The sequence below is a fragment of the Pipistrellus hanaki genome (genome assembly GCF_964339955.1).
Source record: "Pipistrellus hanaki genome assembly, chromosome: 11".
Classification (NCBI taxonomy): Eukaryota; Metazoa; Chordata; class Mammalia; order Chiroptera; family Vespertilionidae; genus Pipistrellus; species Pipistrellus hanaki.
The window spans coordinates 23,454,527-23,476,747 of NC_140513.1; the positions used below are offsets into that span (position 1 = coordinate 23,454,527).

Genomic DNA, 22,221 nt, shown 5'->3' on the forward strand with positions numbered 1-22,221 from the left:
GAGTAACCATGCTGGAAGTTGAAGGAGGATTGGGGATTAGGAATGAAGGGGAAAATGTCTAGAGAGGAGCAGGGATTGACCTAAAGTAACATCATGGTGAAACTGGGCCAGAGCCATGCTGTTCAGACCCCTATTTGGCAATTTTCTCCTCCACTAAATCCACTGTTAGGCACTGTGGTGGCACTGGGGACACAGCCCCTGCCCTCAAGGGGCTCCACTCATAGGAGGGGGAGAGACATAGAGTCAAATAACCCTGGGGGGTATGGTAGTTTGTGGCACTGGTGGCCCAATGAACGGTGATATTCTGAAGCCCTCTCCCCTTGAATTTGGGCTAGGTCTGTGACTTGCTTTCCAAAAAACATGATGAATGTAACACTGCCAATTTTGGGCCTAAATCTTAAGGTCTGGGGCTTTTGCTTTTGCTTTTTGGAAACTTAAGCTGCCATATAAAATCTCTGGCAACCCTGCTGGAGAGAACGCATGGAGAGACCATGCTCAGAGGCCACATGGAAATGGAGCAACTCCAAGACTAAGCAGAGACCCAGAGGATCAAGTGTCCCAGCCAACTTGCCAACTGAATGTAGCCACATGCGTGATCAACGGCAAATCCAAAACTGTCCAGTGAGCTCAGCCCAGATGACAGTTGTAAGCAAACAAAGCAGCTGCTATTTTGAGCCATAGAATCTTAGACTGGTTTGTTAAGGCAGCCAAATAGATTACCAAAATATGTGGTATCAAGTGAAGAGTGAAATAAGATGGAGGACAGAGTACATGGAGGCCAGGAGGAGTGAGAACAAATTTGACTCTGAGGACCTGAAAGCTGACCAGGAAATAGGAGACATGATAGAAGGCGATGAAGACAAGTGTTGGACAACACCAGTGTGATTCAACAGATGTCTCTCTGAGGACCTGCTATGTGCCAGGCCCTGGACAGAAGCTGAAGAGGAGACAGAGATAGGCACAGCCTGGTGGAGAAGCAGCCTTGAGCATCACAGTAATAGTGTGAGGTTGGATGTACTCGGTGGGCCGAGCATTCAGAAGACAGAGGAGTTATCACCTTGCAGGGAGCCTCCATAGAGAGGGTGGATTTTAATTTGGTCCTGGAAAACTGGGTGTAGTTTACAGTTGGAGGGAAAAGCTTTCCAGGTGAAGGGTTTCATGTGTAGAGAGGCATAAAGTTGGGGTGTTTGGGTTGTTAGGAAGCCTGAAGTGGCCAGTATGAAAGTGGATCAGATCATCACAATGAGAAGTGGTAGTCCTGCTCTGTCCTAGTAAATCCCCCCAAACACAGTGTGCAGAGATATTTTAAAATTAAAACAAGCCCTAGTAACACTCTGTGAGTTAAGGAGAAAATGAATCCAAAGTGAGTAAGATTTCTCCCAAAGTAATTCACGTTATCATCATGGAGTGGGAGACAAACAAATGCCTAAGAATAGACACAGCCTATTAATTTTTCATTGATCATAATATCATTTTTATTAACATTAATAATGTAGACTTTTAGTAAGAAATACTTTTAACAAAAAGAAAAGAGATATTTGGAAAGGTGTGGTATCTCTTTTCATATCACTTGATCTTCTACCAATCATATAGGGAGGCTGGACCAGTTAGGTACCATAGTAAGGGGTAGCAAGGTAAAGGGTAATAGGGTAGAAGGCTTTTAGACCAGGTTAAAATCCCTTTCTAGTTATAAAGGGCTAAGCACAGGATCAGGAACATAGTAAATGCCCCTGATGTGTTTTTTTCTTTAATTAAAATTACTCACAGTCAACATTCACCCATTTTAAAAAGAGGAAACTGAAGCCAGAGGGCTTCCTAAATGCATCCCCTTTCCCTTCCCTGTCGCTAGAGATTATGCTGTCACATGCCTGGGGCCTGAAGTGAGGAAGACTGAATTCCAGGCCCTTTCACTCCTTTCTGGGTTGTCCTTTGAGGACTTTCAAAATGTCAGTAAGTCACATGACTCCTTTAGAGACTCAGCAGAAGATGATGTCCAGAGAAGAACAATGCAAGCCACAGGGACCTTGCAAGAGAAACAACAAAGATACAACATGAGGCACCTGTTACCCAGTTTTAACAAAGGGAACAAAACAATATGAGAAGCTAGAAAATCAATAATAAACTTAACCTGGAAGCTGTGCTGCAGTGGAAAAGACAGGATGGCCCCTTAAGTCCAGAAGGGTAGCCCCAAGTTTGTCACTTTCCCTGTGCTGTCTTGTGCAAGCCATTCAACCTCTGTAAGATCCCATTTTCTCATCTGTAAAATAGGCATAAGAACACCTCACAGAATAATCGAGATAACGTATGCAAAGGGCATGTACACACTAGGTTATAATGAATAGGTATTCAGGGGTACAGCCCCTGAAGCTATGTCAGTGCCTTTCTCTGAAGAGGGGTCTGTTGCTCCCTCAGATTTTTTTAAGGTCCCCGACTTCCTCCAAATAAGTTTATTTTTTATTCAAGAAGTTTTCTGTATTTTCAGAAAATGTTGTAATTCCAATTTGGTCCTGGAAGCGTGTCCATGCAGCATCCACTTACTCTGCTGCCATTTTTAATCAAACTTAGTTCCAAATAAGTTTATTTTTTAGACATAAAGGTTTTATTTGGTTTCTATTATAAGATTAAATCTAATATTGGAAAAAAATCAGAGCACAGATAAAAAGAAAATTGGAAAGGAAAAGCAATGTAAACAATAGAATCCAAGATGTAGGTTTTAAAAAAATCTTTTTGTTATTTGGTTGTTTTTGGACTTTTTTTTTTTTTTTTTTAAATGAATTGAGTAATCTTTTGGCTAAACTTCTCAAAATGAAAATATAAGAGGAAGAAAAATAGAACCAAAGGCAATAAGAAAACAAAGTGATAAAAAGAAACATTTTTTTTCTTTAATAAAAGGAATACATCTTCAGGGGGAAACATTCAGATATAACATAAGGATATAAGATAAAAGAATAAATCTGTTTTTACCCCTCTATTTCCTCTCACCAATGGTCAATTAGCCAGAGGTCACTGCTCTTGACAGCAAGAAAGTTTTTATTTGTTTTCACATTATGAGTGATTGCATCCACCGTCTTTTAAAGGAGATGATGGAATTTAGAAAATTCCCAGAGGCATCTAATTTGCTAAAAGATAATGACTATTGTATAAATGAATTAAATGCTTTCCTAGATACTGACAAAATAAAGATATCAATCAAAGAAACTCCCCAAAGAAAGTCCAGATGGCCGTGCAATTGAACTTTATCATGCTGGCAGCCTCCATGCCCTTGAAGTATATAAGAAAACTGTCCAATGGAAAGCAACACCTGATATCTATAGTGAATTCTACATCAAACTGACCTAAAACTGGAGAAAATCCTGGAAAATTGTTACCTTGTTCAGGATCCCTGTTGAACGTGGGAACAAACTTTGTCCAAAATCCTTTAAACATAGACACATCCGTCCAAAGTCAGGGGGTTCTATGCCTACTTGTGTGCGGTGGTGCAATATCAGGAAAAGACAGCATCATCAATCACATAAAGTGGATAATTCCAAAGCATTTGACAATATATGTTGTATTTCCCAATTTAGAAGCACATGAAAAACAGAACATGCTGGATTTTACTAAAATCATCTATAAAATTTGAGTGATTGGAATATTAATCGACAAAGAGTAAAATATCACTAAAGTAAGCTGCTAACCTCTCTGAGTCTTTTGTTATATAATATAGAGCTAGGTTGAGGGGCAGAGGGAATAATTGATTTCATTATACAAAAGCAAATGAAAAGACACTCTTGTTATTCAAAGAGTAGGCTTGCAACAAGATTGACTAGTTAGGATGTACTTTTCCCTGTCACAGCGTGCTCCTGAAAATCAAGCCTTAAATCAGATCCTTGAAAAGCAAATTATATTTACCTGATAGGAAGGATATTACAATTGAAGCTTGCTTTGTTGATCATGGATTCAGCATTAAATTATTCCTGTATAACATTTCCCCTGTAAGCTATGCCAACCACAGGCAAAGGAGACCTCTGTGGCTGACTCCACATCTTCCCCCCAAACCCCCGCTGTCACCTGGCCCTCACTACACCTTGAGGAAAGAGTAATCCTCTACCTCTTGTGAGAAACCTCATGACGAGCCATACTGAGAAGCCTTCCCAGTGCCACCTGCTCTCCGCACAGTAGAAACATGTGCAGAAGGTGTCCAGGTAATAAAGAATAATGCATACCTATTTATTCAACAAACACATATTGCGTGCTTTATGTGTATGTATGGTCTCACACATGGAAAGGGAGCCAGAGATGCAAACTCGGTAATCCAGAGAGTTGGTCTAGAAAGTGTTGAGATAAAAAATAAAATACTGTCTTTCATCAAATCTAAGATATCCATTATTTTGTGTATTACCAAGAAAGAAAAAAATACTGCTAATTATAAGATGTCATCCATGGTAAAGTGCATCCAGATTTCAGAGAGGAGTAAAATGTGTCTTAGAATAGGTGAAATGTGGTAATTAACTTTTAAAGAAGTGATAAGTGATATCTCTCAGCATGAGCCAAGCCTTACTATAAGAGCTGAGAGAAAGTAGCAGTTATTTCTTCTGGAGTGACTAGAGGAAGTATCATATGGGGAAGAGACATTTGATCTGCATCTTGAAGAATTTAAAAATATATATTTTTTATTTATTTTTTTACAGAGAGGAAGAGAGAGAGATAGAGAGTTAGAAACATCGATGAGAGAGAATCATTGATCAGCTGCCTCCTGCACACTCCCCATTGGGAATGTGCCCGCAACCAATGTACATGCCCTTGACTAGAATCGAACCCAGGACCTTTCAGTCCGCAGGCCGACGCTCTATCCACTGAGCCAAACTGGTTTTGGCGTGATCTGCATCTTGAAGAATTTTGCCAGTGGGAGAAAAAGTGGGAATAACACATTCTACATTGAAGGAATAGCCTGAGCAAAGGTATAGAGACAGAAAAGGGCAGACATATTTATGGACCCAGCTAATATATTCTAAGTAGTTAGAACACAGAAGACGTGGGGAAGGAGAAGGACTGGTTGCTGAATCTGGAAACATTGAAGCCAGATTGTAAATAGCCTAATAATCCTAGTTTGGGGAGTTTGCCATGGATAGCATGGAGCCACCGAACGTTTTAAACAGGTAAAGACTTGATTAGAGCTGAGCTCTGGAAAGGTTAGTTTGGCAAATTAGATGAAGCATAGGCTGGAGAAGAGAAGAATAGAAGCAGACATACAAGTTAGACTATTGCAACCAGCAAGGTTGGGTGTGGGTGGAGAGAAAACTGAGGACCTGAACACAGATCCATGAGAACGAGTCAGATTGTAAAAGGCTATGGCTCTGAGAGTAAAATAGCTACAATCACAACAATATGAATAAATGTCACAAACATAATGCTGAGTGCAAGAAGCCAGCCACAAAGAAGCTGTGATGCCGTTTATATTAAGACCAAGAAAGGGCAAAAGCCAATCTAGAAGGCTAGCAGTCAGGATGGTGGTTACCCTCTGAGATGATAATGACTGGGTCTGACAGGGGCTTCAGAGTGCTGGTAATGTTCTTAACCTTGGTGCAGTTTAGTTTACATGGGTATCTTCACTCTATGAAAAGTTACTGAGCAGTGCATTTAAGATTTGTACAGTTTTCTGTGTGTATATTATAGTTCAATACAATTAACCCTCTCTCCAAAAACAATTAGTGCCATGGAGAGAAGCTGAAATTAGCGGTCCAGCAGGGAGGGAATCTGCTGGAACATAAAGGCACTCAATCCCAGAATGAGCTGTGACTTTGGGAAGAATGTCATGGATCAACCAACAGGCTTTCATAGAGTGTATTTGGAGCAAACATGGGTGGATGATGAAGAGAATGCATAACTTTCTCACCTCCAGACCTGTGACAGAGGCACACTAGACATTTTGGTGGAGAAATAGTGGAGTGAGCATAATTAAGGGGAAAAGAAGAGATGATGAGTGTGTGATAATTAGATTAGACCTAACCCAGGTTCAAACTGCCAGCAAGAACTAACTCTCCTTCTCCTGTCCTCCAGGGGGTGCCACTCCTTCTTGGTCTTTCCGCAGCAACAAATCAAACTGCATTTCTACACTCACTAGTACTTTGTCTCTCCGTTTCCACACCCATCATGAGTTACTTATTGGCAACAGAAGGACATGCCTGCATACTCTCTCCCCATCCCCTGGAGTGGGGGAGTGGAAGGTGCTTTTTGTGGGGGATGAGGGCTTATTTGGGTGGGTCTTTATCCCATTGCGGACTTCATGATGAAAAGCCTCCTAGAGTAGATTCAAGTCCAGCCCTGATTGCTCTAAAAAATAGAGAGATGAGGAGAATCTCAGAGGGCACTTTGATACTTTCAGAGAGAGAGCATCTAAGGATCTCTGGGAATGAGTAAAACGTAGTGGTGGACATAGCAAAGTTTTGCTCTTCTGAGAGGCTAAAAGGGAGACTTCAGCAATAAGGAATTTGGGTATTGATCCTCAATGATGTTTGGGAAAAACCTAATACAAATGATGTGTGATCACACAGAGAAGAGAGGGATGGTCCCTAGGAGTGGATGTGGGTTCAAGAATCCATCAAACCACAGTTACCTTTACTTGTGGAGTTACTGGACTGCATGCCAGAGGAATTAAGGAGATAGGTGTGTCAGGGTTTCAGTAAGGGCTCTCATGATATTGGAGTTCATGAAGGAGAAACATGCTAGCAGAATGCAGAAGTTGTGGGAATCTCAGTAGGTTTATTCAAAGGGCCAGGAAGGGCAGAGACCCCCAGTGTGGGCAGCCACAGAGCTATGTCTTTGGCAATCTCCAACTTAACATTTTGACCAATGCATCCAATACAAATAGCACTGAGAAATGCTCAATATGGGGCAAAGCAGATCTAAGATGTAAGATGCCCTCAATAAGCTAGGACAGTGGTCGGCAAACTCATTGGTTAACAGAGCCAAATATCAATAGTACAACAATTGAAATTTCTTTTGAGAGCCAAAATTCGTTTGGCTCAGTGGATAGAGCGTCAGCCTGCAGACTGAAAGGTCCCGGGTTCAATTCCAGTCAAGGGCATATACCTTGGTTGCGGGCACATCCCCAGTAGGGGGTGTGCAAGAGGCAGCTGATCGATGATTCTCTCTCATCGATGTTTCTAACTCTCTATCCCTCTCTCTTCCTCTCTGTAAAAAGTCAATAAAATATATTTTTTTTTAAAAAAGAAAAGAAATTTCTTTTGAGAGCCGAAAACTGACTTCTGTGCATGAGCCACGAAGTTTCAATCGCACTGTACTTGCACGTCAACACGTGGTATTTTGTGGAAGAGCCACACTCAAGGGGCCCAAGAGCTGCATGTGACTCGTGAGATGCAGTTTGCCTACCACTAAGCTAGAGCACTGGGACATAATTATGGATGAATTGTTTCAATCTTGTCCATAGGCCCTCAAATTAAACTGCTGATAAATAGGACCAGAGACATCCAGCTTGCTGTTCATTTGCAAAAGCAAACAACAACCCCACCTGGGACTCTTGGAGAACCATAAGTTTCAATGACCCAGAGAGGGTGATGTGACTGTTAGCAAAATGCTAGTGACTCTAGACGCAAGGTCAGCAGGGACAGCAGTCTAGAGCCTGAGCACAGAGGGTTGGCCCTGCTATTCTACATGCTTCTTGGCCCATGTGGAAGGTTTGTGATCAGTTCTGGTATTATCTTTGAAGAGAGCCATGGACAGATTCTACACTGGTGGTTAGAGAAGATGAGGAATTTAGATAACACTTCTGAGGAAGAGAAGACTTGGTTGGAAATGGAAGTGAGAAGGTGACTGTGATTGACTTTGCTGAGGAGCTGCCATGGGTGAGGGGGTGCACCATGGCCTTCAGCAGCAGATTGGGATCCAAAGTGGATGCAGTAGGAAGGCTGACTTTGGTAGAGCCTAAGAAATAACGTACAAAAATTCCATTAATCAAATAATGGAGTAGGAGCCTCAGTAGGCACTGATCTGGCCATTTCTGGTGGTATTTTTATCATCATCATCATTATCATCATCATCATCTACATGCCCAATAAGTACTGTATGAAATACTTTATATGCATAATCTTATTTAATAAGGGATTTAATTATATACACTTGGAATATTGCCTAGCACATTTGAGTGCTCAATATATATTAGTTGCTGTTTTATTAAGCCACACAATAACCTTGTTATTGTGAAAGAGGAATCATTTATTTTCACTTTACAGATAAGGAAACTAAAAGTGACTTATCCAAAGTTGCAACACTAATAATTGGTAATCTAGAACTTGAACCCAGAATTATTGACTCAAAAACTCACCATTGCCGCTTAGGCTTGGTGCATTTGTGGACCAGAGACTTGACAAGACTCTTCCCAAATAGGGCTCTGTTCCTAAACCATGCCTTTTATCATCCATGATCTCCTTTGCAAAGGATCTGTTTTTGAAACCTCTAAATGAGAGGGGCTTTGTGTACCTTTGCCAGTCTGTTATGAGCTAAATTTCCTGCCCATGTTCACTTAGGACCTGTCCAGATGTCATGGAGCCATCTTTCCACTCTCTTCAAACCACATGAGGAACAGGAGTAGAAGAGAAGGCTCCAGGCTCTGCTGGTCCACCCCAGGCTTAGCACTGACTCCTGAAGGATTTAGTCACAGACTGTCTCTAAGCCAGACACTTTCCCCTGATAAGCAGAAGGAGAATTAGTTTCATGTCTAACTCAGTGGAGGACTCTGGCCAAGTAATTTTACCTCTCTCTGGTGTTGATCCTCAGAAGCATTCTTTGCTTCTTTAAGACTATTTTCTCTCCAGTCACATAAGGGCATCTTCAAGGAGAGGCATGTACAGTAGAGGCACATGCAGGAGTTTGGGGTTAGACAGACTGGTTTTGGGCTTTGTCATTGTCTCTGCTGAGTGTCATTAGGCATATCATTTCATCCATCTGGACCTCAGTCTCATAAGCCGGATATCATTAGACACATCATTTAATCCATCTGGACCTCAGTCTCATAATTTGCAAAACTGGGATTCTAACACCTATTTTTCAGGTAGTCATGAAGATTAAGATGATGCATACCAAAGTGTCTGGCACAGAGGAGGTAGGTGTTTAATAAATAGTAGCTATTATTATTACTCAAACTGTGTCACCAGACCACATCTGATGCCTGAAACTCAATTTTACGGTTTAAAAAACATGCCTTGTGAAAAGAGAAAAGCAACTTCGATTCATTCAACTAATCTTGTTTGGAGCCATCATTCATAACTTATCCATTTAAAAAATGAAAACAAATAATGAACTTTTAAAAATCCAGCTGAGCTACTTTGTTGAAACATTTCAATATAAACATGAATAAGAAATACATGGGAGATGTTTACAAACATAGCTTGTGATTTTTTATAAATGGGAGTTCGAGGAGAGGCAGCATGGGTGACAGGTCAGACTGGGAACAAGGTATTGGAAACTGAACCCAGTCCTGAGAGGAGGCAGCTTTGGGAAGGCAGATCTGGGTAGCTGGCTCTGGGGTGGCAAGGGGTGTCCAGCCCAATATGGAAGGACAGACAGCAGGGGGAGGCCTGTTTAGCCTCCTGCTATTGTCCTGCTCAAAGGGATAGGGTTCCTTCTTCTAGGCAGTCAGTGGACCACAGTGCCCCAAAATCCCAGAAAGGGAAAAGGCACAGGTCTCAGGACCAACTCGGAACTGTGGTTTGGAGACCAGCTTCTGGTTCTTGTGTTTCGGAAGAAGACATGGGAGAAAGGATTGCTAAGGAGGTAGGATTTTGGAAGATGAGAATTGAAGCCATACAGATCTGAGGTGATATTTATCACTTCCTAGGGGTGTACCTCTGACCATGTTGCTTTCTAAAGCCCCTACATCTCTTGCAAGGTAGAGGAGCTCGTAAGGATCAGTGTTTACCACAGTGCTAGGTCTTGGCATCCGCCAGTGCATTTTATTCTCACTACTATGAAGAAGAAAAATCCTTAACCTAGCCACTTTTCACCACCTCCTGCCTGCACCTGGTTCTTGCCACCATACCTGGCTTATTGTAATAATCTCCTAATCGGTTTCCATGCTTCTATACCAATGATTCTTCACTTGAGAGCTAGAGAGTTCATGTTAAAATATATCAGATCATGTCACTGCTCCACTTAGTATCCTCCAGTAGTTCCTACTTCATCATGTACAAGCCAAAGTCCTGACAAGGCCTAGGTCCTACCTGATTCCCTCTGCCTTTGACCTTGGGTGCTGTTGTTTTTCCTCTTGCTCACCCCAGCCAATTGGCTTTCTGACCGTTCTTTGAACATGCCAGGCATACTACTGTCTTGGAGCCCCTACCATGCTGTTCCTTTATTGGGAACATCACTTGCAGGTTTTTCTTACCTCCTTTTGGCCTTTGCTGAAAAGTCACCTCAGTGTGACTTCCCTATTTTAAATTGCAATCCCCACTCTGTTAATCTCAATCCTCTTTCCTGCTTTATTATTGTTCACATACTGACAAAATATCTTACACTTATTTCTGTTTATTGTCTCCCACTAGATTTTAAATTTTATGAGAACAGGATTTTAGTTTGGCTTATTTATTCCTGTGTCCTAGGCTCCTAAGATACTGCCCAGCACATAGTAGACATTGTAAAACATTTGGAACAAATGATTATCATAAAGCAAAAGGCTGGACTGTAGTTCTAGAGGAATATGGACTTGTGGCTGGTGGCTGAGGCAGGAACTCACCACCAGGAAGCGCACCAAGGATCCAGTTACTCAAACTGGAACACAGGCCAGGGTGGGACCTGTGAGCCAGAGGGAGGCCCAGACATCAGAAGTGGTCATGAGATCAGAGGTTGGCCTGAAACCAGGCTGATGGAGAGTGAGTCTGGTGCTCCTAGGGTCTGTGCTGGTCCCAGGCCATGTGTCTTGGGGCCTGGACACCTCATAAGTGGAGACAGAGGACAAGAAAGGCAGGTTTCCCATCAGGCCCTTCAACCACTTAGTAAATGACAAGCCAAGTTCTCCTAGCTTTCAGCTTATTCCCAGATGGAGGTGTCAGCACATTCTCTATATTGGTACAAATTACAAGGAAATCATAAATAGCTAAGGAAATAAAAGAAAAAAGTGAAAATGCTCATTCAGAAACCTGAGCTGAAAGGTTGAGGAATGGCAGATGCCAGAAACTTATGACTCGAGGATATCTGTGACGTCAAGTGAGACACCAGCTGAGTAAGCATCTGGAGATTACATTGTCCTATGGATTTTTGTTGTTTGTTTGTTTTTGGTGGAGATTCTCAGGCGAGCTCTGCCCAGGCAAACCTTCCAGCTTGGAGAGAAGAAAACGCTCCACTTAGCCAACGAGGTGGTGTCTGCTGAAGCCTAGAAAGAGGAATTAGGGCAGGAAGAATTTGGCCAATTTCCCCTGGAGCTGTCCAAGGTATTCTCCAGGAGTAAGCTTAGCCTCCCTTGTCCTTCATGTTTCCTGAGAACCGATCTTGTAATTCAGGATTGCCCCTTCCTGCCTCATTGCAGAAGAGCAAGTTTATAGACATAGTCTGGTCCAACTCCTTCAGCACATGCCTGAGGGAAATGAGGTCCAGAACAATCCAAAGTCAGGGCATTGTCCCTCCTGCCTGCTGGGGAAGCTGTTTCCCAACCTCTTTCCCACTGCACTGGATAGGATATTGGCTCTGGGTTCCAGTCCTCCCTGGGTAGCTCTGTGTACTTTGACAAACTGTGAAACCTTAGGCATTCACCTGTAAAGTGAGGGTGATAAGCAATACTCTCTAGTAATGCAGAGGGCTGTTGTGAGGATTACATTGTAATTACATTGTAAGGCATGTATTAAGTCTTCCGGGAAGGTTAAACACCCAACCTTGTTACAAGGTCATCAGTTTCACCCACAAAGTTTTTTTTATTTGATGACCTACTGTGTCCCCCTGATTAATCACCCCTTGGGATTTCATATTTTCATGGTCACGATTTATATTCTTCAAGTATGGAGAGACCCACGAGGAGCACGGCTGCTTTGCTTAAGGTTAGCCAGTGCAGCCAGTGCAGCCTTGGTAGAGAGAGGGCTAAGGCTTGCGGAGCGTGGACCCCGGACCTTCTGTGGCCTGAGAACGGTGCTCCCTGGGAGAATTCTAGGGCGGAGCCCTTCCAGATTGGGGACGCGGGGAGGTCAAATGCCTGGAGGGGGCGGTAGCACAGGCAAGGTGAGAACTCCAGTCTTGCCTGGGTTTTGGCAAAGGGCGGCTTCTCCGTCTGGCGAGGAAGAGGAGGGCTCTCATCCAAGACCCCAAGGGCCAGGGCACACCGAGTACCAGGAGGTGTTCCAGCGCCGGCAGTGGCAGAGCCTCCGGGCTGGGTCAGCCCTCCCTTCTCATTCCTCCACCCCAGGGAACCCGCGCAGAGGCGGAGAGCACTGGCTGCAGGTGCCTAAGACGCCTCCTTGGCGCACTCGCCGCCCTTCCCAGCCAGACCTCAGAGAAGCAGTCCCAAACCACCGTGCAGGTGCTACAGGAAGCGCTCGGGAAAGCGGTGGTGGCCAGTTCTCGTTCCCAGATTTCTGTCCTCGGATGTTCAGGTCCCTGGCGGGCAGCGGCAACCCGCGCGGCGGAGGGCCGGGGGCGCGTGTGCGTGTGCTGGGAAGGCAGCCCTCCCCGCCGCAGCCGCAGCGCCGGCGCCTCCCCCTTCCCCAGCGCGCACGGCTTGTCCTCGTCCCCAGAGGCGGCCCGAGCCTCGCTGGGCAGCCTCGCCTTCGCCTCCCGCGTTTCCTGCCGCTCGCCCTCCCCCGGCCCCGCTCCGGGAGCTGCCGCCGAGAGGCTCCCGGCGGGAGAGCGGCTCCGAGAGCGCACGGGGGCGGGCGGAGGCTGCCGGGTTCGGGGCGGCGGTGCGGGAGGGAGGCGCGCGCAGAGACGCTGGCCCCCCTCTCCGCGTTTGCTCGCTTCCTCCCCGCCTCCCGCACTCCTCGCTCCCACCCCTTCCCAGCGTGATTGATCCGTCACGGGCGCCGCCGCTGCCGCCGCCGCCGGGGCCGTTCTGAGCCGAACCGGAGCCGGAGCCGGAGCGGGGGCCGGCGCCATTGCGCGGGCGCCGCGGGGAGAGCTTGGCGCGGGGCGGCGGGCCGGGCCAGGCCATGCGGGCCGAGTGAGCCGGCGCCCGCAGCCCGCGGCGCGGCATGGCTTCCCCGCGGAGCCTCGGACAGCTCGGGCCGCCGCCGCCGCCGCCACCGCCGCCGCCCGCGCGCCTGCTGCTGCTCCTGCTGCTGCCGCTGCTGCTGCCCCTGGCGCCAGGGGCCTGGGGCTGGGCGCGGGGCGCCCCCCGGCCGCCGCCCAGCAGCCCACCGCTCTCCATCATGGGCCTCATGCCGCTCACCAAGGAGGTGGCCAAGGGCAGCATCGGGCGCGGCGTACTTCCCGCGGTCGAATTGGCCATAGAGCAGATCCGAAACGAGTCGCTCCTGCGCCCCTACTTCCTCGACCTGCGGCTCTATGACACGGAGGTGAGTGTCCGGCTGCCCGCGCCGTCGGGGCTGTAGTGGGCAATGGTGTGTGTGTGTGTGTGTGTGTGTGTGTGTGTGTGTGTGTGGTGGGGGGTGGGGGGTAAGGGGGAGTGTTGGACAGAGGCAAGCTTTGGTCCTTGGGCAAAGCCCTGATTGACCCGTCAGTGCCTGCCAAGAGCATTGCCAACTGGTACTCAGTGCTCACCCTCCGGTGTCCCACCGGGCTTGGCGGGCACAGCTGCGAGCAAGGTTTGCTAAGCATCTCACTCCTTCGGGATTGCCTGTGTGTGTGGTGTAGGATAGGAGGTTAGAATCTCCTTTAACCAGAGAAGGAGTGGAGAAGGTGGGAACTGGGTCTCCCAAAAGGCCTGCATTGCTTCTCCCTGCCCAGGTCCCGCTGGTGGGGCTGTGGAGTACCAGGTGGGAGGCACTGGCGCATTGATTGCAAACGGGACCACCTGGGGCTGGAGAGGCCGCTGGCCCGCTCGCCGGCCCCCAGGAGAGCTGAGCCTTGCTCTGAGGTCTGCAGGCTCCGGACCCGAGGGGCCAGCGCGCGCAGCAGGGCTGGGCGCTCGATCCGCAGGGTGCGGATAGGTGTGGGGCCTCCGGTTCTGCAGCGCTGCCACTGGATGTGGCCGGTGCTGCCTGTGGCCAGAGCAGTTTTATAAGGAGACCCCCGCCCCCCTTGGGTTAGTTGCTCAGAGTGCCCTGAGCAGGTCTTGCCCCGGATGCGCTGCTGCTGTTGGCCCGGCGGCTGCAGGCAGTTTCTCCGGGCGCAGACTTGAAGCAGGGACTTGGCGTTGCAGCAGCGGTCTTGGGCTCCCGGCCTCCTTCTCCCAGGGGAGCCGAATAGCCTAGACTGGAGCTTCTCCTCTCGCGCCCCCTCCTCACCCCCTTGGCTTGGATTTCGGCTGAAGCCCCAGCACGGACCTTCATTGCAGCTCGGGGTCTGAGTGAGGTGCGCAGAAGGTGTTTGGAGACGAGATCGAGGTTGGGTTTACGAGTTTTTCCCGATTAAGGAAGCCCCCAAAGCTCCGGCCGCAGAGTCTGAGACGCGGCCTGAAGGGGGCAGTGATTTCCTGTGCAGAAAGCTCGGCTGGCGCCTCTTCCACCGCGCCAAGCCTGGCCGGGGCGCTGGGCTTGACCCCGGCTTCCTGGCGCTCTCGGGGCGCTTCTGCTAGAGCCCTTATACAAACCCCATCTAAGAGGAGAGTCCTGCTGCCGCTCTGGTCGTGCAGCCCAGGCTCTGCTTTCTTCTCTGTCTGGCTCCTTTTTGGTCCCTGGAGTAAGATCAGAAACCTGGATTGCATATTATTCCCCGCCATCCTCACAGACTAACCAGCCTGCTCTGCGCTGTAAATAAAAGGGGAAGGAACCGGTGACAGTTGGTCCGCGAAGGCTGCTGCAAGCCTAGAGGCTTCCTCTTCCCCAGGAGGATGCAAACTGGGGTGTAGGGGTGGGGTGTGTGTGTGTGGGGGGGAGCGGGGGGGGGGGGGTCGGACTGTGCAGAGCTAACTCCGTGTAAGATCATTTTTGAATGACGTTCCCATCGCCCTCATCTTTGTCTGAACACTTAAAGTTCTCTGGGGTACTTGCCCTGCACACGTAAATGGAGAGGTCGACACAATTCATGCACTGCTTCTCTGTTGTGTGTGTGTGTGTGTGTGTGTGTGTGTGTGTGTGTGTGTATATATATATATATATATATATATATATATATATATAAAGAGACACATGAGAACTGGTTCTTTGGAGACAAAAATGTTTGTAGACAGACAGCCCAGCTTGCATCATCACCAAATATTATGAGCTGCATAATGCTTTCATCATCAGTTTATCCCTTCAGAAAGCTTCCCTGAACGAGATTTCATATGAGCCTGTTTGTGGCAGTAAAGGGATGGGTGCTTGATTTCAGGGCGTGGGTTGAAGCTTTTAATTTTATTTTTCAAGTGTATCTTGATGGTTTTCTGAGTGAGAGGGCCCAGAGTCAAGAGGATGAGGCAGTTAAGAGGCTCTTCAGTTCGTGGGAATATGTAGAAAGCGTTGGGAAGGAGGACATGGGTAGTATCAGTCTCGTGCCAGTAGGATGTGTCTCTGTCTCTGTGAAGTGGCACAGAACATAGGCTTTTGGGGTAGATTGCACCTAGTCAGGAACAGGTTATCTTACCCCCGAGTGACTTTGAGCAAGGCATTTACTCTCCCTAAGCCTAGATTTCTCCGTATAAGAAAGTGAGACTATTCTATGATTTCTGCAGGGCTGTAATGTGACGACGCTTCAGGGTGAAAGCAGGCCAGAGTGGAAATATCTTGAGCTGGTGGACTCAACAGCCAGTGCTCTGTCTGACATGCTGTAAACACTAAATAAATGTTTCCTGCCTCCCTTCTATTGTTTTCCTCTGAGATGAATTCACAAGTAAGATGTGGAGACATTAGGTTTGATAAAATGGTCACAACAGGAAGATTAAGACTGCCTATTTTGTTTCCTTGCTTTTGAAATCTCATGAAGACTCAGTGAAGTTATCACCAGAAGAAAAAAAAAGAATTCTGGCTTATCATCAAATAATTATGTTATCTCCTGCCATGAAGTGTCATATTAGGGAGAATAGAATGCCCAGGTGATATAATACCTAATTTTTTTTTAAAGTGGCCCATCTGTAAAGTGGAGGTACTTTCTGTCTGAGTTGAAGTAAAAGAAGGATTGGTCTGGGTAATTGCAGCAAAACCTATAGTCATCTGAAGAGTGTTTGGGACCTGTTTTATTCAGATGGGCTGTCTTTGTGGGTTGTGTTTACTTCCTAATCACTTGCTGGCTATGTCACTTTTTGTCTGTACATTTGAACATGAGATGGATGCAGAAAGCTGATTTTGGCTGGCTTTGCTCACATTTGCTGTCAGTCAATGGCCAGAGACTGTGGGCAGCCAGGATGGACCTTTGTTCACACAGCATTCAAAGAGAGAAAGATTTAGCAAGGAATGGGTTAATAGGATCATTGGGTCAGCTTGTGTCAATATATGCATTTATCCAGGGTTGATACTCTACTGTAATTAGAATAGTAACAGAACATTTAAAGCCCCATTCAGTGACATGTGTTTGTAAAAATGAAACAGCCCAACAGAGAATCTGCTAGTCAGGACTTCTTTTTTATGGGATACTCAAATCACTTTAGCAAATATTTCTGCATGTATTCTAAGAAAGAGTTGAATATCTAAAAACATAAACTGGACAACTGAAAATATAGGTAAAAGAAAGCATCAGAAGCCCTTTAGAAGCATTAAAATTGCTGTACCAAGAAATCTGGGCTAGCATGCTTCTTGCATTTTTGAGTATTAAATTTTACCTCTGAGCTTGCTGGCAGTCAAAGTAAAAAGGTAAACATGCCGGATTATATTTCTTTTTTTAAAAAAAATATATTTTTATTGATTTTGTACAGAGAGGAAGGGAGAGAGATAGAGAGTTAGAAACATCGATGAGAGTCATTGATCAGCTGCCTCTTGCACACCCCCTACTGGGGATATGCCTGCAACCAAGGTACATGCCCTTGACGGGAATCGAACCCGGGACCCTTCAGTCCCCAAGCCGACGCTCTATCCATTGAGCCAAACCGGTCCCGGCAGGATTATATTTCTTACATGTTGGATTAAAAGATTCTGAGGGACAATCTCTTTTTTTTAAGTTTTATAGGAGACTCAGAAATGTTCTTCATGTGGTTGTTTCTTACTCTTTGGTAGTCACATTAATGAAATAACTAACCAAGAAAAAACTACCTTTTCTGATTTGATTAATGTTCATTTTAGAAAATGGAAAATTAAAGAGAAGCATAAAAAATAATTTTCCATAATTCACCTACAGAAAGTAATTAGCATTATTTTCTTCCAGTGGCCAGTATTTACTAATTTATGTACTTGTGCCCTTTCATATTTTGAGTTAACATTATATCATGGGTATTTCTCCATATCCTCAAATCATCTTTTTTAAAAAATATATATTTTTATTGATTTTTTATAGAGAGAAAGAGAGAGGGATAGAGAGTTAGAAACATCGATGAGAGAGAAACATTGATCAGCTGCCTCCTGCACACCCCCCTCTGGGGATGCGCCCGCAACCAAGGTACATGTCCTTGACAGGAATCGAACCCGGAACCTTTCAGCCCAAAGGCCGACACTCTATCCACTGAACCAAACTGGTTTCAGCTCAAATCATCATTTTAAAAATGATTTTTAGTTGCTGTTAACTATTCTATCTTTTGGGTGCATAAGTATTAAATCATTCCCTTCTTATTGAATTTATGTTTTTCCAGTGGTTACTATTTTAAATTATTCTGTAATAAACTTAGGAAAAGTTTAGGAGCCAAAGGAGCACATTCCAGATGTGCAGCTCTCCGGAAGTCTACCCTGATGCACGGATAGACTTAGAAAACAGAAGAAAACGTAGTGGTTGGTGATCACGTCCCATTCCTTGAGTGGCTTTGCTAACTACCTATTCTCTCATTCATTGTGCTGTAGAAAGGACTAAACAACTGTTGGGTGGAGGCTGAGTTTTTCAAGGAGGTCTGAATAGAGCTTAACAGACATTAATTGAGTACCTACTGCACTTGCTGTTTCTGCAGAAAGGAGTAAAACCCAGCCCTGGGCTCAAGAGGGGAGCTGATGTGTAGGGGAGAAGAGTAAGGATACGGTATATTTCTCATTTTCAATGCAAGATAGTGATCATGGTGATGGTTATAAAATTCTGTAAATATAGCCGAAACCGGTTTGGCTCAGTGGATAGAGCATCAGCCTTCGTACTGAAAGTCCCAGGTTCGATTCCGGTCAAGGGCATGTACCTTGGTTGCAGGCACATCCTCAGTAGGGGGTGTGCAAGAGGCAGCTGATCGATGTTTCTCTCTCATCAATGTTTCTAACTCTCTATCCCTCTCCCTTCCTTTCTGTAAAAAATCAATAAAATATATCAAAAAAATTCTGTAAATATACTAAAATCAGTAGATTCATGTACTTTAAAAGAATGAATATTATGATATATTAATTATGGTTCAATAGAGCTGTGGTTAGCAATAAAAAGATAGAAAACCATCTCTTTTAGGATTGGGCTTACACCTTACAAGCCCACTGCCCATCATGGTATCTGGCCCTTAGTAGGTGTATTGCTTAGGATTCTTCTTACAAGTGACAGAAACCCAACTTTATTTGGTTCAGATGACTGAAACATCCTGGAGTAGGCTGTGGTCAGGCATGGCTGAATCCAGAAACTCAAATGGTACCTTAAAAAATCTCTCTCTGTCTCTTAGCACCCATTTCCTCTGTGTTTGGCTTCACTCTCCAGTAGGCTCTCCCCATGTGGTGGCACAGATGGCCCCTAGCAGCTGCAAGTTTACACATTTCCAGTTTAGAAATTCCAGTAAGAAGTGGGTTTCCCAAGTGTTTCAGGAAAAATCCCAAGATCAGCTCTCATTGGCTTGAATTGGGTCATATGTCCATCCCCAAACCAATCACATGACACTGATGGGACTGGGACAGCTGCCAGCCTTTCATATAGGTGAAACTGGCAGTTAATAATAAATGCTTTTAGGTATTAGATTAAATAGTCTAGAGATACAGGCATGGGCTTAAACTAAATGTTTCAGTTACCTTAGTTGTCACATAGCTAGTAGTCAAACATTAAGAAAATACTTTAGTCACTTATAGTAAAAAATTTAAGTATGATAGTCATGTCCTAGAGGCCTGCCTGAAAAGCAAGTTCTAGGAAAAATGTTTAAAAATACACTTCTCTTGAAACAATAGGAAAAATATAGCTAGTTATGCACAAAACAATGATAGCTTAAACCAGCATCCTTTTTTTTTTTTTTTTTTTTTTTTTTACAGCATAATTCCACTTACACAAAGTTCATGCACAACATACAATAGCAACTTTCAAGTGGTGTGCCATGGCATACTAGTGTGCCATGGGAATTTTTAAAACATGCAATACCTATTTAATCAGAGGCAATACCTAAATAGTCAATGTCTTTTCCTTTAGATTGTCAAATACAAAAATTAAAATAGCCAGCACAACAATAGTTGTTTGGTGTGAATGAATTAAAATTATACTTTTTTTTTTATCAGATTGGCAAAAATATATTTTTTGTTGTGCCACCGAATTTTAGTATTAGTTTATGTGTGCCATGAGATGAAAAAGGTTGAAAATCACTGGCTTAAACATAACAATAGTCACAAAACATTTAGTTTCTGCCTTTTGTTTTAAAAATAACGTCAGTGATGCACAGTCAGGAAATATCATACTGAATCTTGATTCCCCAAGTCAGTTAGATCACCTAACTACAGTGATGAAGACCCAGACAAGAAGACATTAGGAACTGAATTAATCAGACTAAGGAAAACACTGAAGCTTACACCGCTCAGCTTTGCCCATGACCCCTTGACCCCTATCCCTGAATCTTTGCCTTTAAAACTCCTTGACTAAAATGATCAGGGAGTTCAGATTTTGAACACGAGCTCCCCATCCTCCTGGCTTGGGCCCTGCCAATATACTGCCTTAATTTCTCCACTGCAAAACTCAGTGTCCAGGTTTGGCTCTGCTGTGTGTCAAGTGGGCAGACCCTCTTCAGTTGGTGATGACCCTGGGGGCGGGGGTTAGGAGGAGGATGGATGAGGTCAGCTCCACCCCATTATTTGAATACAGAGTGGAGAACAGGTGATTCTTCCAAGGACCTAAGAAGAGGTATGGATGCCAGGTGGGTCTGATCAGATAACCACAGAGGCAGGTGCTTGGGAAATGCTGAATTCAAGAATAAAATAATAGATGCCAGGGGCATTAAGAGAAAGGGAAGATAATATCTAAGTCAAGAGCTTCCTGGATGAGAATTAAAGATAGCCCTGGAAGGTGACTATAATGTTGACACAGAGAAGTGGGGCTCAGGGAATTGGAGATTGGTCCCCCCAAATCACAGGACAGAGGCAACAAAGTGTGAGGTGTGTTTGAGAATCACTGACTTGTTATATTTTTATTTGAGTGGAGGAAAAGTTAGCCTTGTGGTGGGTGTGCAAGGCCTTGAATGCCATGTGAAGGTTGGACTGTATTCTGGAGCTGTGAGGAGCCATGGGGGTGGGGGGTTTGAACATAAATGGGACATGATCAGGGATGGTAGGAATATAGAGGCTGGATGGTAGACAGATGAGCCTGGAGACCAAGAAGCCAGAAAGCTATTATAGTAGTTGAAGAGAGAGATGCTGAGGCTTGAACAGGTGTGGAGAGGCAGTGAGGAGATGTGGAGAATGGGTAGCACTGAGACCTGACAGGGCAGGAGGGACAATGGAGAGAGGGAACCATTAGGGGAGTGGTGTATATCTGGCAGGCAAGACAGTCCCTGCACTGTAGGGGAATGAGGAGAGCATCCTGGGCGTAGAATGGTCAACTCCCACTCCAGAGCCTTCAGCCACCCTAGCTCCTAGTCCCTGTGGGTTACTACTTACCTGCTTGGTGACGTTGGGCAGACTACTTTGCCTCCCTGGATCTAATCTATTAACTGCCTTGTAAGGTGGGTGGGGAACAAATGAGACCATCCAAATAAATCATCAAATCAATACCTGGTATACTGTGAGTGCTTGGTAAATACTCACTGTTACATTGTCACATTCCTGTACTGTATGGGGTTAATTATGCTGACCTCACAGGGCTCTCATAAGGAATAAATATAATGGATGTAGAACTTTGAAACACGATGTAAATGCAGTGCTATCTGAAATCTTGTTTTCTGAGAGGTATGTTGGAGAAAGAGGATTTGAGCATGAGATGTTTATTAATGTGCATCTCCCAGCACATATTCCACTCTGCCATGTAGCACAGCCATATTTGTCTCTTTCCCCTTACTGGACTGTAGCTCTGCGAGAGCAGGGACAGTTTGATGCTCCAGTATCTTACATGCAGTGAGCATCAGTGAATGTTTGCTAAACTGAACTATGAGTGTACAAATTAACATGTGCATTTTTAATTAGTAGCACATAAAATGAATGTTTTTTTTTTCCCTTTTTTCCCCAGATTTCTTCCCCAGGGCCTTTACCCTCCTCACCCCATCACTACAGGACTTAGGGTTAATTTGACTGCCAAACTGTAGTTGCCGTCTGCATATTCCCATCAGCACCAACCCATGGGTTTCCCTAGTACGAGGGCAATGCCCTTGGCTATGCCAGTCCCTAACCTAGGGGTGTCGAACTCAATCAGAGAAGGGGCCAAAATCTAAAATCCAGCCTAAATCGCGGGCCGAATGGTTTACTGAACAGTCATAAACTGACAATGTCATAAACTGACAGCGGAGTGCAGTGATGACAGTGCGGTGCGGGCCACATTGCAAGGCCTGGCGGGCTGGATTTGGCCCGCGGGCCGTGTGTTTGACACATGTGCCCTAACCAGTCTCATTTTTTAAAATAAATCTTTATTGTTCAGATTATTACAGGTGTTCCTCTTACCCCTCCACCCCATAGCTCCCCTCCACCTGATTCCCCATCCCACCCCATGCCTTTACCCCTTGCCACTGTCTTCATCCTTAGGTGTAAGATTTCTGTCCAATCTCTTCCTGCACTACTAAGACCCTCTTCCCCCTGAGAATTAATTGTCAGTCCACTCCCTTTCTATGTCCCTGATTCTATTATATTCACCAGTCCTTTCTGTTCTTCAGATTTTTTATTCACTTGATTTTTAGATTCACTTGTTGGTAGGTATGTATTTGATGTCTTTTGT

General features: G+C 45.2%; 1 protein-coding gene across 1 annotated transcript in view; it reads left to right on the plus strand.

Moving 5' to 3' along the window:
- The first annotated feature begins 12,443 nt into the window (after nt 1-12,443).
- GABBR2 (gamma-aminobutyric acid type B receptor subunit 2) overlaps nt 12,444-22,221 on the plus strand; it is a 309,555-nt gene continuing 299,777 nt past the window's right edge. The window contains exon 1 of the mRNA XM_084898711.1: nt 12,444-13,490. Within this exon, the coding sequence (XP_084754837.1) occupies nt 13,167-13,490 (324 nt within the window). The 5' untranslated portion in view covers nt 12,444-13,166. The remainder of the gene's footprint in view (nt 13,491-22,221) is intronic.